Source organism: Marmota monax, unplaced genomic scaffold (assembly GCF_021218885.2).
Source record: "Marmota monax isolate L192 unplaced genomic scaffold, Marmota_monax_Labrador192_F-V1.1 WCK01_AAM20220418_F8-fsc00157, whole genome shotgun sequence".
NCBI classification, from domain to species: domain Eukaryota; kingdom Metazoa; phylum Chordata; class Mammalia; order Rodentia; family Sciuridae; genus Marmota; species Marmota monax.
The window spans coordinates 3,714,637-3,728,030 of NW_026694573.1; the positions used below are offsets into that span (position 1 = coordinate 3,714,637).

Sequence of the window (13,394 nt, forward strand, 5' to 3'; positions counted from 1 at the left end):
CTTAGGGCTTCACTAAATTGCTGAGGCTTCCTTTGTACTTATGATCCTTTTGCCTCAGCCTCCCAAGCCACTAGGATTACAGTATGCGCCAATGGACCCGGCTCATTTTATTCTTTCTTCAAGTTTTGCTTTGTTCTTTTTATTTTTTAATTTTTTTTAAGCTTTGTTTTGCTATGCAATTATTTTCTTTCTCTTAGAATTTCCTATAATTTTTCTTTCAGAATGGGCTTGCTAGTGACAAACATTATTTCTGTTGATTTGTTGATAAATCAGCTGCCAATTTATTATTCATCTGAAACTACTATCTTTTTCCCTCTAGCAATTTTAAGATTCTCTCATTGTCTTTGATTTTTAGCACTTTTATTATAACATTCCGAAGCCCATATTCTGTCCTTCTAGTACTTCAGTTACACATGTACAAAGGATTCTGCTGTATCCTATACATCCACTAGATGTTTTTCATTCTTTCATTTCTCAATGCTTTATTATGGACAATTTTTACTCATCATTCTTTCCAATTCACAAATCTTTTCTGCGTTTAGTGTGCCATTAAATATATATTGGAGTTCTCAATTCAAGCTTCTTTATTTTTTAGTTCTAAAATCTCCATTTGATTCCACTAAACAGATCCTAATTATCTGCTAAAACTTACTTTTCTGAACACATGAATCAGTTATTTTAAAGGCCTAACAGTCTCAGTACCTACATCAAGACTACCAAAAGTTATTTTCCTATTACTCATTATTTCTCTAGATTTTGTCATTTGACACTGTTTACTGGCATGTCTGGTATTTCTTTCTTTTTTTTTTTTAATTTTTTTTTTCAATAGTTGATGGACCTTTATTTTATTCATTTCTTTATATATGGTACTGAGAATCAAACCCAGTGCCTCACACATGCTAGGCAAGCACTCTACCACTGAGCCACAACCCCAGCCCTATGTCTGGTATTTCTGATGGAATGTGAGACACAAAGAATGCAAGGAGTTAGACTGGTGTCTTCTCCCTCCAGTGAGGTTCTAAGTTTCTAATACGGCAGGCTGATCACCTTTATTCAACAGGTGAGAGTTCTGAATCTGAATTTCAAACTGAAAACTTCCTTATTTGCAGCATGTAGCCCCTTTGAACTCTCAAGTGAAAACAGTGTTTTCCAGAGTTGTTCTTCTTTGGCCAACCTTGACATCTAATTTTGGCACCAGGTACAGTGAAAACAAAAGCTCTGCTTAAATTTTTGGTCTCTTGGCTTTCTACTGAATTTCTCTTTCTGCCCCACACATCTTAGCATATGAAAAATCCTTTGACAGCAAAGATAAGTCAAATGTGGAGTTCACTACCCTCAGGCTGTCTTTCGCCTGGGCTAAAACAAACCTCGGCTTATCTTAGTGCACTGAATTCAAATTTTAGACACCTTGTTCAGAGATTCTAAAACAAACACTGGACCTCTGCTTTTTGTATGCCAGGAGTTGGTAAATACCTCAAGGGGAAAAACAGGGATAAATATGAGGCTCGACTCAATGTGTTTTTTCTCTATAATTCTGGCTCCTGCTAAATTTGTCCTGGTTGCTTTGGTTAGTCTCCAATGTCTCTGGAGATATTTATTCTTTGTAATTTAAACAGTTTTTACAGTAGTCTCAGCAAAGATCTGGTCTGATATTCTATCATAACCATGAACAGAAGTCTATATTGACTTTTAATTACTGATGTGTATTTTACTGACTACTCCATAAGCTTCTTGACTACTTTTATACCCTAATTTCTGTTTGAACACTCAGCATATTATCTGGAACAGAGCTTACTCTGTAATTAACAAATTAACTTTTATATTAGGTAAAAAAATGCTCAAATGCAAGAAAAGCATTGTAGACAAAAAGATGACTTCTAAACCATGAAGCCCATCAATTCTTCTAATTTCACTAATCTCCACCAAGAAAAGGCCAATCTTTCCCTTTTTGGCCCATGCACTTAATGAAACACATCCCTCAATAAAACTAAATTCTCAATGCTTATCTGAGATTAAATTACCTCAGGCAGTGCTAAAATCTTTTGTTCGTTTATTAAAACTATTTTGTACTAGATTAAGTGATTTAATTATCCTTTGGATTTAACTAATCCATTTCTAGGTCTGGCATTTTATCAGAAAACAATGAGATTTTTCATTCAAAATGATGCTTTCTCAAATTAACCTTTAGAGGCTTCTTGATTGTCTGAGTTAGGCGTTTCCAGAACAAGAAAGAATGCTATAATAGAGGCTATTAAGTATAAAACTCAAAACCAAAGAAAAGTTTACTGAAAATATAGATTATTTTCTCTATTACCCACTTGTTTACTTTTGCATTATTAATCTTATACCATCAACCTCTAATCAAACAGCTAAAAGTATTAAAAGTAGTTTCCTCTGGGAAGCAATTTCAGAGGTAAGGAAATAGGACAGTAGATTGCCAATTCTCACAATGGCATTTGAGAATTTATTAGAGTGAATTCCATACTTAAATTAAAATTTAAAACATAATTGTGTACAAACTGAGGCAGTGATTAAAAAAAAAAAAAGATTCAAACCCTTGAAGCTATAGTTCTGGAAGCTGATTACGTAATGCCCTGAACTCAAAATGTAGATGGACTCACAATGTAGATTTGAGGCAGTCATTTATCCTTGTGGGGGTTTCTACCCCACATTTGTAAATGTGACAATAAATCAGAACATCAAGGCCCTTTCAACACTAATATTCTAGTATTCCTAAAACATCAGTGATTAATAAATGGCAGTACACAATTTATAAGAAAGATGTATTTGTTAGATAAAAGGCAAACTCACAAGGGCTTGTTTTGTAATGGATGGTTAATGAAATTACAGTGATCAGCACAGTAATTTTAGGATGACTCTTAAAAGAGTTAGTCAAAGAAGATATGGGTATTAGGGAATCTATCTCTGTTGATTAGACAGCTTCTTTGACATAAAACATGCATGGTCCAAACAGTAATGATATATTTGAGGCCTGTGAGAGCAGTGTGTGCTAAGTGTCACGTAACAGCTTGTGCTCCACTGAGCTAGACAAGTGTCAAAACTTGCCCTTTCCTGCAGACTGTGAGTAGATAGAGACCAAAGGCCTGAACCTAAACTGCTGGCGTCTAAGGATGGGTATGCTCATCTGTTTTTACAGCTAGACAGAAAAATGGCTCTGGCACTTCTTATTTGGCCCTTGACAGATTAAGAGCTCTAGCAGATCTGTCTTCTAGTTTAAAAAGATTATGTAAATCAGATTGTCCAATTTTAAATTACAGACCTTGAAATTAAAAAGCAAAACAAAACGGCATTGTATCTACTTTGAAAGGATAAGAACAGATATGTTTTACAAGAAATCAAGTTAATTTCCTCTCAAAAAAAGCCCTAAACCACCATTTGACCCAGCTATCTCACTCCCTGGTTTATACCCAAAGGACTTAAAATCAGCATACTACAGTGATGTAGCCACATCAAAGTTTGTAGCAGCTCAACTCACAATAGCTAAACTATGGAATCAACCTAGGTACCCTTCAACAGATGATTGAATAAAGAAAACGTGGTATACATACACAATGGAATATGACTCAGCCTTAAAGAAGAATAAAATTATGACATTTGCTGATAAATGGATGGAGCTGGAGAATATCATGCATGCTAAGCGAAGTAAGCCAATCCCTAAAACCAAAGGCCGAATGTTTTCTGATATGCGGATGCTAATTCACAATAAGGTGGGGTAGAAAGAATAGAGGTACTTTAGGTTAGACAAAGGGGAGTGAAGGGAGGGAAGGATGTGTAAGGGTAGGAAGGATAGTAGAATTAATCAGACATTATTACCCTATGTGCATATATGATTACATGACCGTATAATTCTACATCATGTACAACCAGAAGAATGAGAATTTACACTCCACTTATGTACGATGTGTCAAAATGCATTTACTGGCATATATAACTAATTAGAACAAATTTTTAAAAAGTCAAATAAACACACACACATTTTTTATTATCATTATTATTATAGAAGTGTCCACAGGAAGTATAAATGAGGGGAGCTGGGTTTGTAGGAAAGATTGCCCAGTGTACACAAAGATTTTTCTTTTTGTGCAGTTAACCATCATATTTCCTCTTGCATTGCAAGTACGAAGCAAATGAAGGAAACTTAAAATTATTAATTGAAATAATTGGTTTGTGTGCACATATTTTTCAACATAATACAATGTAAGTATCTCAAGATTACAGAATCAGAATTTAAATTGGAAGGAACCAAGGGACATTAGTTAAATCATTGATTTAATGTTAGAATTATCTCTACTTAATACTCAACTTGATTCATGGCAAAGTTCTATGGTAATACTGGGGAAATACTTTAAAAATTACATGTATAGAGCTGGGGTTGTAACAGAGTGCTTGCCTAGCATGTGTGAGACACTGAGTTCCATCCCTAGCACCACATTAAAAAACCTAAATAAACAAAATAAAGATATTGTGCCCATCTATAACTAAAGTATTTTTTTTAACAATTATGTATAAATACTTAATTTAGCATGATCTAGGAATCACTTGGGGTGCTTATAAAAACACAGATTTCAGGGCCTCACTTTACACCTCTCAAATCATAAATCTTAGGAATGGTTCTTGGGATTATACAACACTCATCCTACAATCTTTCAAGGTTTTACAAACAAATTTAAGAAGCACTATTCTAAAATTAACTTCCAAAGTATCCCATTACCTTTTGGTATATAGGTTCAGACAGCTACTCAGCTTTGCCACATGCCAAGCCTTATGGTGGATGCCAGGCAGACAAAGACCTTTCTGAGGAGCTGACCATTTAAAAAGGAAGATAGGTATTTGCAAATTGACAACTTCAAGACCCTTGTGATAGATCCTGTGGGATTTGGGACCATAGGTAAAGTGGGTTATAAAAGAATATGCCCTGCAATATAAAAACACTCTACCCTGGACTGAGTTCAAGGAAGAACCTGGCTCTATGAGGCAAGTGAGGGCAATATATGAAGGATGAAGCTTTGTGGGACTGGAGTGGGGGCAAAAACAATTCTGCAGAGACACTGACTTTTAAGTTAAAGAACAGATACTACTCTGATGGGAGGGGTGGAGTGAGACATCAAGCCAGGGGAATAGGGGCTTTCTCAAGAACGAGGAATCAGTAACCCTATTTAGAGGCCAGATCACTCATAAGGGGTCTTGATCTTCATATGAAGGAGCTCAAACTTTAACCAAATGGCAATGGGAAAACAAATGGAGCAGCTTAAATAGAAATAATAATTTTAAAGACATTTGGAAGCTCAGTGGTAGGGTGCATGAGTACCTGGGTTCAGTCCCCCTAATATGACCCCCAAAAAAGGTATTTTTGGCAGCAGGTTAGAAGACAGGATGAGAAAATTACATATATATGTCCATGTAAAAGCTTGTACACAAAAGTTCATAGCAGCAATACACATATAAAATCCAAAAAGGAAAACAAAAAAATGCAATCCAAATGCTTATCAACTGAAGAATAGAATGGATTATTTATCCATTATGGTCTATCCAAACAACAAGATATTATTTAGCCATAAAAAAGAACAAAGCACTGATGGAGGCTACTACGGATGAATCCCGTCACAAAGGCCCATATACTATATTGTGTGATTCCAAGTACATGAAATGTCCATAATAAGTAAATCTATGGAGATAGAAAAAAGACTAGGGCAAAGAGAAAATGACCACTTGGGAGATGAAGCAGGAGGATCTCAAGTTTGAGGCCAGCAAGGGCAACTTAGCATGACCTTAGCACCAACAACAAAAGGGGTTGGAGATGTAGTTCAGTGGTAGAGTGCTTGTCTAGCATATGCATATTTTAAAACTGATAGTGGTATATACTAAATATACTAAAAAGTTAATGAAATGTACATTTTAATGGATAAATTGTATCTTATGTTGTTTACCTCAAAAAATGCTACCAAGAAAAAAACTGACTATGCAATATTTATGCTTCAGATTTCAGTTCTAAACTAAACCTGTAGCCACCAACACTGATGTTCTTGCCACTTCGCAAAGCTGAGAGTATAAGTTTCATACCTGCAACTCAGTTTTGGTATATGGAAGTATTTTAGGGTACAGTTTTGTGTCTGGCTTCTTTCATTTAGCTTTTCATAGATGCATTTTATCCCACTGAGAAAATTCTTCTTTTATTCTTAGTTTGTTTGGCATTTTTACTATGAATGGCTGTAGAACTTTGCCAAATGCTTTTTCTACTCTATTGAAATAATCATGTGGGGTTTCCCTGCTTTAATCTAATAATATGGTGTATTACAATGATAAACTTAAATGTTGAACCGATCTTGCATTTCTGCGATAAGTCTCACTTGGTCATGGTAAAAAAATTTTTTTTTGATATATTATCATTATTTCATTGAGAGTTTCTGCATAAGGAATACTGATCTGTAGTTTTCTTTTCTGTATGGTGCTGGCGATTGAATTCGTGGCCTTGCACTGTAAATTGTCTTCTTTTTATTTTTTAGTAGCTGAGTATGGACAGCATGCTTTTATTTTATTTGTTTACTTTTATGAGGTGCTAAGGATTAAACTCAGTGCCCCACACATATTAGGGCAAGCACTCTGCCACTGAGCCCCAGCCCCAATACTACATTGTAATTTTCTTACGTCTCTTGTCTGGTTTTAGTTATTAGTGTTATATTGACTTTACAGAATGAGTTAGGATGTGATCTTCTCTTTGATTTTTAAAAATTTGGGAAGGACTGGTGCTAAATATTGTTTAAATATTTGGAAGAATTAATTAGTGAAGCCACCTGGTAGGCTTTTTTTTTTTTTTTTTGCTGAAAACTTGTTGATTACTAATCCAACCTCTTTATAGTTGTTAATTTGTCTACTTAGATTTTATTTACTCTTATTAGTTTTGACAGTTGGTGAATTTCTGGGAATTAGTACATATCATCTAGATTATCCTACTTGTAGACATACAATTTTTCACAGCATTCCCTTTTAATCCTTTTTATTTTTGTACGGTCATGATTACTGTCTCCCCTTTTATTTATTTATTTTTTGGGGGTCACTCCAGATAAAGTTTGCAAATTGTTAATCTTTTTTTTTCCCCCACAAATCTTTGTTGTTTTTCTTCTTATTTTTGTTCTAGTATTTTCTTCCTCCAGCTTGCTTTGGATTTTGTTTGCTCTTCTTTTTCTACTTTCTTAAATTGGAAAGTTAAGTAACTGCTTTAAGATCTTTCTTTTTATTTAAGGTAAGGGTTCAAGACATTACATGATAATTTTTTAGGAACTGCCATATTATTTCCCATAGCAGTTATATCATTTTACATTCTGCCAACAAGGCACATAAGGCTACCTCTTCCTCCACATCTTACTAATATTATTAACCTCCTTTTAGTGAATAGAAGCTGCATATATGTAAAATGTTAGTTGCTCCTCAATAATTATTATGACTTTTCTTTATGCCCACTACAATACACTTGGCTCTTACTCCTCAATGAGCTGAAGATGACTGTTTAAAGTTATGTAAAATTTGTCCAAAAGGAACCTTCTAATGGCAGATCTTATTAATCTGTTCATCTACTACTTTATTACCTCTTTTGTAGAAACATTTTCTGAAAATGTTGCAGTTAGCTCCTTTTTGTTATTTTGTTGAGATGAAGGCTGATGTGATACAACCAAGAACACAGAATTCTGATTACCTTCTTGTGTTCACTTCTGCACATTTGTACCAAATATGATAGAATATCAGCTGCAAGCTGGGAAAAGTCTCTGTAACTAAAATCCTTTGTGAGGATACTTGGAATCTAAATTATGTTTTTTAGCAATATAAGGAATACATTTTAGAAATTTTCATTTTATGTGGAATTAGAGCTTGCTCTCCAAAGTGGTATTTTATATCACTTACAACTTGAATAGAACACTGAAAGAAATAGAGACAGACAGAAGGGGAGGAAATGGCAGGATATTACAATAGTTCAGATGTGAAATGATGAAAGCACAAAGCATAATGGGAATGGGTAAATGCCATAAAAAATAAGTAAGAGATATAAGCATGATAATTATATATTCATTTTAAGTGAAATAAGTAATTTTTACTCTTAGTCCAGAAGATATTCTCAACAAAAGCATTTAAATTGGACTTATAAAAGTACTAGAATAGCTAAATAAAATAGAAAGAATGGCTACTCTAGAAAGGTTAGAAACTTATTCCATCCAAATAATACTCTGCCAAGTTTAGATTGGACTTGAGAATGTATTCTTGAAATTCAGAATAAGACTCATTTTGGATGTGCTATATGAAACAAGTTATGACAGTCTGGCACTTGGTTCAGCAATTGCTCATGCAGGACAAAAAACCCAAAACAAAAACCATATGATTACCTGATAGCCTTCCGTTTTCTTCTGACACCACTTCAACAAGGCATTCCTCTTTGATCCTCCATATTCTCTTGCCAATGCTGAGAGAGGGTCCTTCCTTTCTTCCCTGATAAGTGAAAATAAGAAACCCAAAATTTCATTATTATTTATTTGAGCACCAGAATAACAAAACATTAGTTTGCATTTTTGAACTGGATAAATAAACACATTGAGCAATACATCAATATTTCAACAGCAAAACATGTCTTTTCATTTCTTTGATTTTTATATCAATTTTTAGTTTGGTCCCACACAGACCCACAGCTGTCAGGGGTTTCTGCTTTCTGAAGGCTGGGACTCTACTCATCCCTCCAGCAAAGACTCGGTAGCAAATGAATTCACAATAGCAGGGATGTATTCCAGGATGCTCAGAAGAGTGGGGGAAACATCTTGATTCTGTAGCATCTAAAATTGTCCAGGCTGTCTTTCATTCAGTATTTTAACCATTTATTTTTATGCTTTGATTTATTTTACTCCATTTTTGTTTCTAAACTTTTATGTCCTTAATCATCTCATCATTTTTAAAAAAATCACTTACTGTAAATACATAGGGCAAGCCTAAGCAAGGTGGAGGTTTCTAAGACATAGCTCCAGCCTTCACAGAGCTTACAACTGAGGTAAGCAGATAGGATAAAAGATGGCAATAAACATTATAAACATTTATCACTTCCATAAAATATCTCAGGTGTGTTTACTGCCATGCTGCATTTTTTTTTCTTGTTTGTTTGTTTTTGTTTGTTTGTTTGTTTTGAGATGATGTCAGGTTACATTGTCTAGACTGGTCTCAAACTCTTAAGCTCAAATGATCCTTCTGTAGTATACAGGTTTGCACCACCACACTCGGCAAGTTGTATACTCTTTATTGTCTGTAGACAATTACCATTCTGTGTTGCATAGAAAATTTAAGTTTCCTATGAACTCATTCAATGTCACCTTATAGAGAAAATTCATTCAATGTCACCTTACAGAACATCACTGTGCCAGTGCTGGGCAACTAATGGTGAACGTAGAGTCCCTGCCACTTCAAGAAACTTGAGCTTACTATACAATGCACATATTATAGAAACTCACAGGGAAAATTCAATGGCTGGGATTGGGGATATAAGCTTGGTGGTAGAGCTCTTCCCTAGCACGCATAAGGCCCGGAGTTTGATTCCCAGCAACCCCCCTCCCCCCAAAAAAAAAGCAGTGGCTTTATTTAATTCATTTAAAGAAATTCTAGTAAGGCACATTTGGCATCGTTAATTGCTTTGTAGGTACAATAAATATCTTGCCCCAGACTAGATGATGAAATAAAAAAGGTTCTGTAATCACCCCTGGTGATGGGACTGGGGAGGCATATAACCCTATTTTATACCAAATTCTTCCTGTAGTAGCTATTCTAGAAATAGAACAGAATACTAAGGAATATCTGGAAAAAGAGGGCTTTGTAACATACTCTTTAACAAGTAGCCTGTTCTTAAAAGATTGATCAATTTTTCTATGATTTAAGCAAAGACTCTAGCCAAATGCCCCAGGAATTCAGTACCTGAATAATGTTAGCATTATTCAGCACATTTATCCTGTCAGCATTCATCTTTTATCGTATGTTGCAAAATCAAAGAGGACATGTTTAGAATTGAAGCTCTTCCAAAAGAAAGGTGCATTGAAATAGTACCAATTTTTATTTACTTTAGAACCAAAAGTAAAACACCAAGGTTTTTTTCAATGCACAGTTAGATTGCTGCCATAAATATAGACAGTCCACTAGATTCCTGATTTGGTTTAAAAGATTCAAAGAAGTCTATATAATATCAATGAACATAGGGAAAGAAAATAAAATTAAAAGATGTAATCTGGGCATGGTGGCACATGTCTGTAATCCCAACAATTTGGGAGGCTGAGGCAGGAGAACTGCAAGTTTTGTTTTTTTTTTTCCTTTTTGGTACTAGGGATTGAACTCAGGGGCACTCAATCACTGAACAACATCCCCAGCCCTATTTTGCATTTTATTTAGAGACAGGTCTCATTGAGTTGCTTAGTGCCTCGTCATTGCTGAGGCTGGCCTTGAACTCAGGATTCTCCTACCTCAGTTTCCCAAACCTGTGGGATTATAGGCGTGCGCTACTACTCACCAAGTCCTAGGATTGCAAGTTTGAGGCTAGTTTCAGCAATTTAGTAGGCCCTATCTTAAAATAAAAAGGGCTGGGGATAGAGCTCAGTGGTAGAGTGTCCTGGGCTCCATTCCCAATATCAATCAATCAATCAATCAATCAATATTACAATAAATATGAAGGCTTACTCTGGATAACATGGATGAAGTAAGCTTTATTTTAGAAACAGCTTAAAAAACATCAGAGTAAATTCTGTGGACATAAGGAGAAGCTGCAGAAAAGAACCTCCTGAAGCTAGAGGGCTAGCTCTTGTCACTTCTTCAATCTAAGTAAGATGAGGAAACTAAGGCCAGAAAAAAACTTAAAGCCTTGCAAAGAGCACAGTTTGTAAGTGGGAAATCCGACAGAAGTGGCGGTTGTTTGTTCCAAGCCCCAGTTCCCTCTGCACAAGCACAGTGAGAGTGCCCATAACTTAGGACACAAAGTGAAAGCACTGAAGTCACTTCCCTGCATAGCCAGGGTGCCCTGAGCTGCTTCTTCATCACTGCACTGTAAGATGCAGGGCTTATGGGACCACTTTTCTCAGAGGTTGGCCCCCCTTGGAGGTATGGCTTTAAAAGTAAGCTCATAACTAGAGTCTGAGAGGCTAAATATTGCATTTTATCCTTAACCCTGTAAATTAATATGCAGCTAAATTCTTCAAACCCTTTCCTATTCCTCTGTCTATTCTTGATACTTGTCAACAGTTTTTCCTCATTCCTATGAACAATGTGTGCTCAATTTCTGACATTTATCTTTTTCCTCTAAGGTCTTACTTACTACCTCTTAGGCCAAGGAGACATCTAACATAAGCAAACTAAGAAAACAAATATAAACTTGCATATTCACGTACTGCCTATCAACTACTTAGCATCATGTTTCCTGATTTCCATCTAAACAATTACAGCCACCTCTGGCATCTCCCATTTTTGCATTTCTTTGAAAAAATCTGTTGCTGAGGTCATCTTTCCCTTTGAAAAAACTCCTGGGGCCTAACCTTCTCTTCAGCAATTTTCCACTGTTGTCTCTGTTGCTAAGACTTAATGACTGTGTCCTGCAATACTACAATATCCTTTTAGCTATTTTCCCTTTTATCCAGAATAAAAGAATCCTTCAATCACCTTCTCACACAAATTAACTTACCCTGCTTTATAGCTTCTACTATATCAAAAAGTGACTCAATTTAACTTTAAAGAGGTTCCTCTATCACCTAGCCATACCCTAGTTATTCAATCTTGTTTTCTATTACCCTATGATATGGTTGGGATACTTTACTCTGGTCTTTTGCATCAGTACCCTAAATCTGTTTGCCTGACTTGCTTATTCATCCCTTTGGTATATTCACTCAAGTTACTCAACTTACCAATAATGTCCCAACTATAACCTTCAAAGCCCCACCCAAATTCTACCCTTCTATGAAGTCTTCTCTAACACTACCAAGGTTCAAATTTCAAAATGCAGATTGAACATTCCTTATCTGAAATACTTGAGGCCAAAATATTTCAGGTTTCAGAGTTTTTAGATTTTGGAATATTTGCATAAAGGCTCAACCTTGAGCATCTCTAATCCCCAAATCCAAACTCCAAAACTTTTTGGGCATGATGTCAGTACTCAAAAAGTTTTGCATTTCAGATTTCAGACCAGGGATGCTCAACCTGTACCTACTTTTGCACTCAATCATTCTCTAGTTAAAAAGAAAAAACAAAGGGCTGGGGATGTGGCTCAAGCGGTAGCGCACTCGCCTGGCATACATGCGGCCCGGGTTCAATCCTCAGCACCACATACAAAACAAAGATGTTGTGTCTGCCGAAAACTAAAAAATAAATATTAAAAAAATTCTCAGGATTAGGAAGATGGCGGCGAGGGGAGTACATTGCCCCTGTGTGCTGCTTCACTGTGTGGGAGTATGACAAGTCAGGACGGCTAAAGGCTATCTTGTTAGGAATTTCCAGCAATAGTGGGGTGCTCCGGAACCTGGAGGAAGGATTTCCATCGCACGAGGATCGGCTACGGGGACTCAAACGCGAGAGGTTTGTCGCACGGAGGGTAACACTGCTTATTCAGCAAATCGCCCAGCGGCTAGAGTCTGCAGCGCGCGCTGGGAAACGAGGAGATAGCGACACAGGAATACAGCGCTGCAGTTTCTGCCAGCCGTGCAAGCACCGTACTCAGGGCTGAATTCTGGGTTCGAGACGGGGAAGGAAGCGGTCCATCTCGGTTCTCCACACCGGTCAGACCACAGAGGAGGCCAGCGGCCACCAGGTTGGAAAGCTGACGTCACCATCCCTGTGTTCGACTGACCGCAGCTCATTCAGCCAAAGAACAGGTAATTTCAGGCTGCCATTCGCCTGCGGCTTGCAGACAGATTGCTCGGGCGCAGTGCCTGGGTGCTTCTTAGAACCTGCTCTTATTGGAGCGAACACCGAGCGCGGGGCGGCCGAGTTCGGGCTCCCGGAACCGCCCTGGCCCAGGGCTGGGGAGCCTGCGGAGGCTGCTTCTTGGACCCTGCTCCTATCAGAGCATACACCAAGCACTAAGCGGCCGAGTTCCGGCTCCCGGAACTGCCCTGGCCCAGGGCTAGGAGCCCGCGGAAACTGCTTCTCGGTCTGGGTCCTGCTGAGGGCCGGTCAGGACTCACCCGTTGCTTGGGTTGCCCGGCAAGGGGAACGAAATGCTGCCATTCGCATAGGATACCAACATGGCAGAGATCTGATGTTATCAGAAAGCGGCGGAGGAGAGAACTTCATCAATACCAGCGGCGACAGAAACAGTTGGTCTCCTGGTAGGGGGGGTGAGGCACAGACACCCGAGTCTCCTCGATTTGTCATCGAGC

General features: G+C 37.3%; 1 protein-coding gene across 7 annotated transcripts in view; it reads right to left on the reverse strand.

Annotated features, from left to right (window-relative positions):
* The window catches only part of Specc1l (sperm antigen with calponin homology and coiled-coil domains 1 like), a 151,011-nt gene that overhangs the window by 32,685 nt on the left and 104,932 nt on the right, over positions 1-13,394 (reverse strand). For all 7 annotated transcript variants that reach the window (XM_046421275.2, XM_058571794.1, XM_046421276.2 and 4 more), the window contains one exon: positions 8,394-8,496. In XM_046421275.2, coding sequence (XP_046277231.1) covers positions 8,394-8,496 — 103 coding nt within the window. The remainder of the gene's footprint in view (positions 1-8,393; positions 8,497-13,394) is intronic.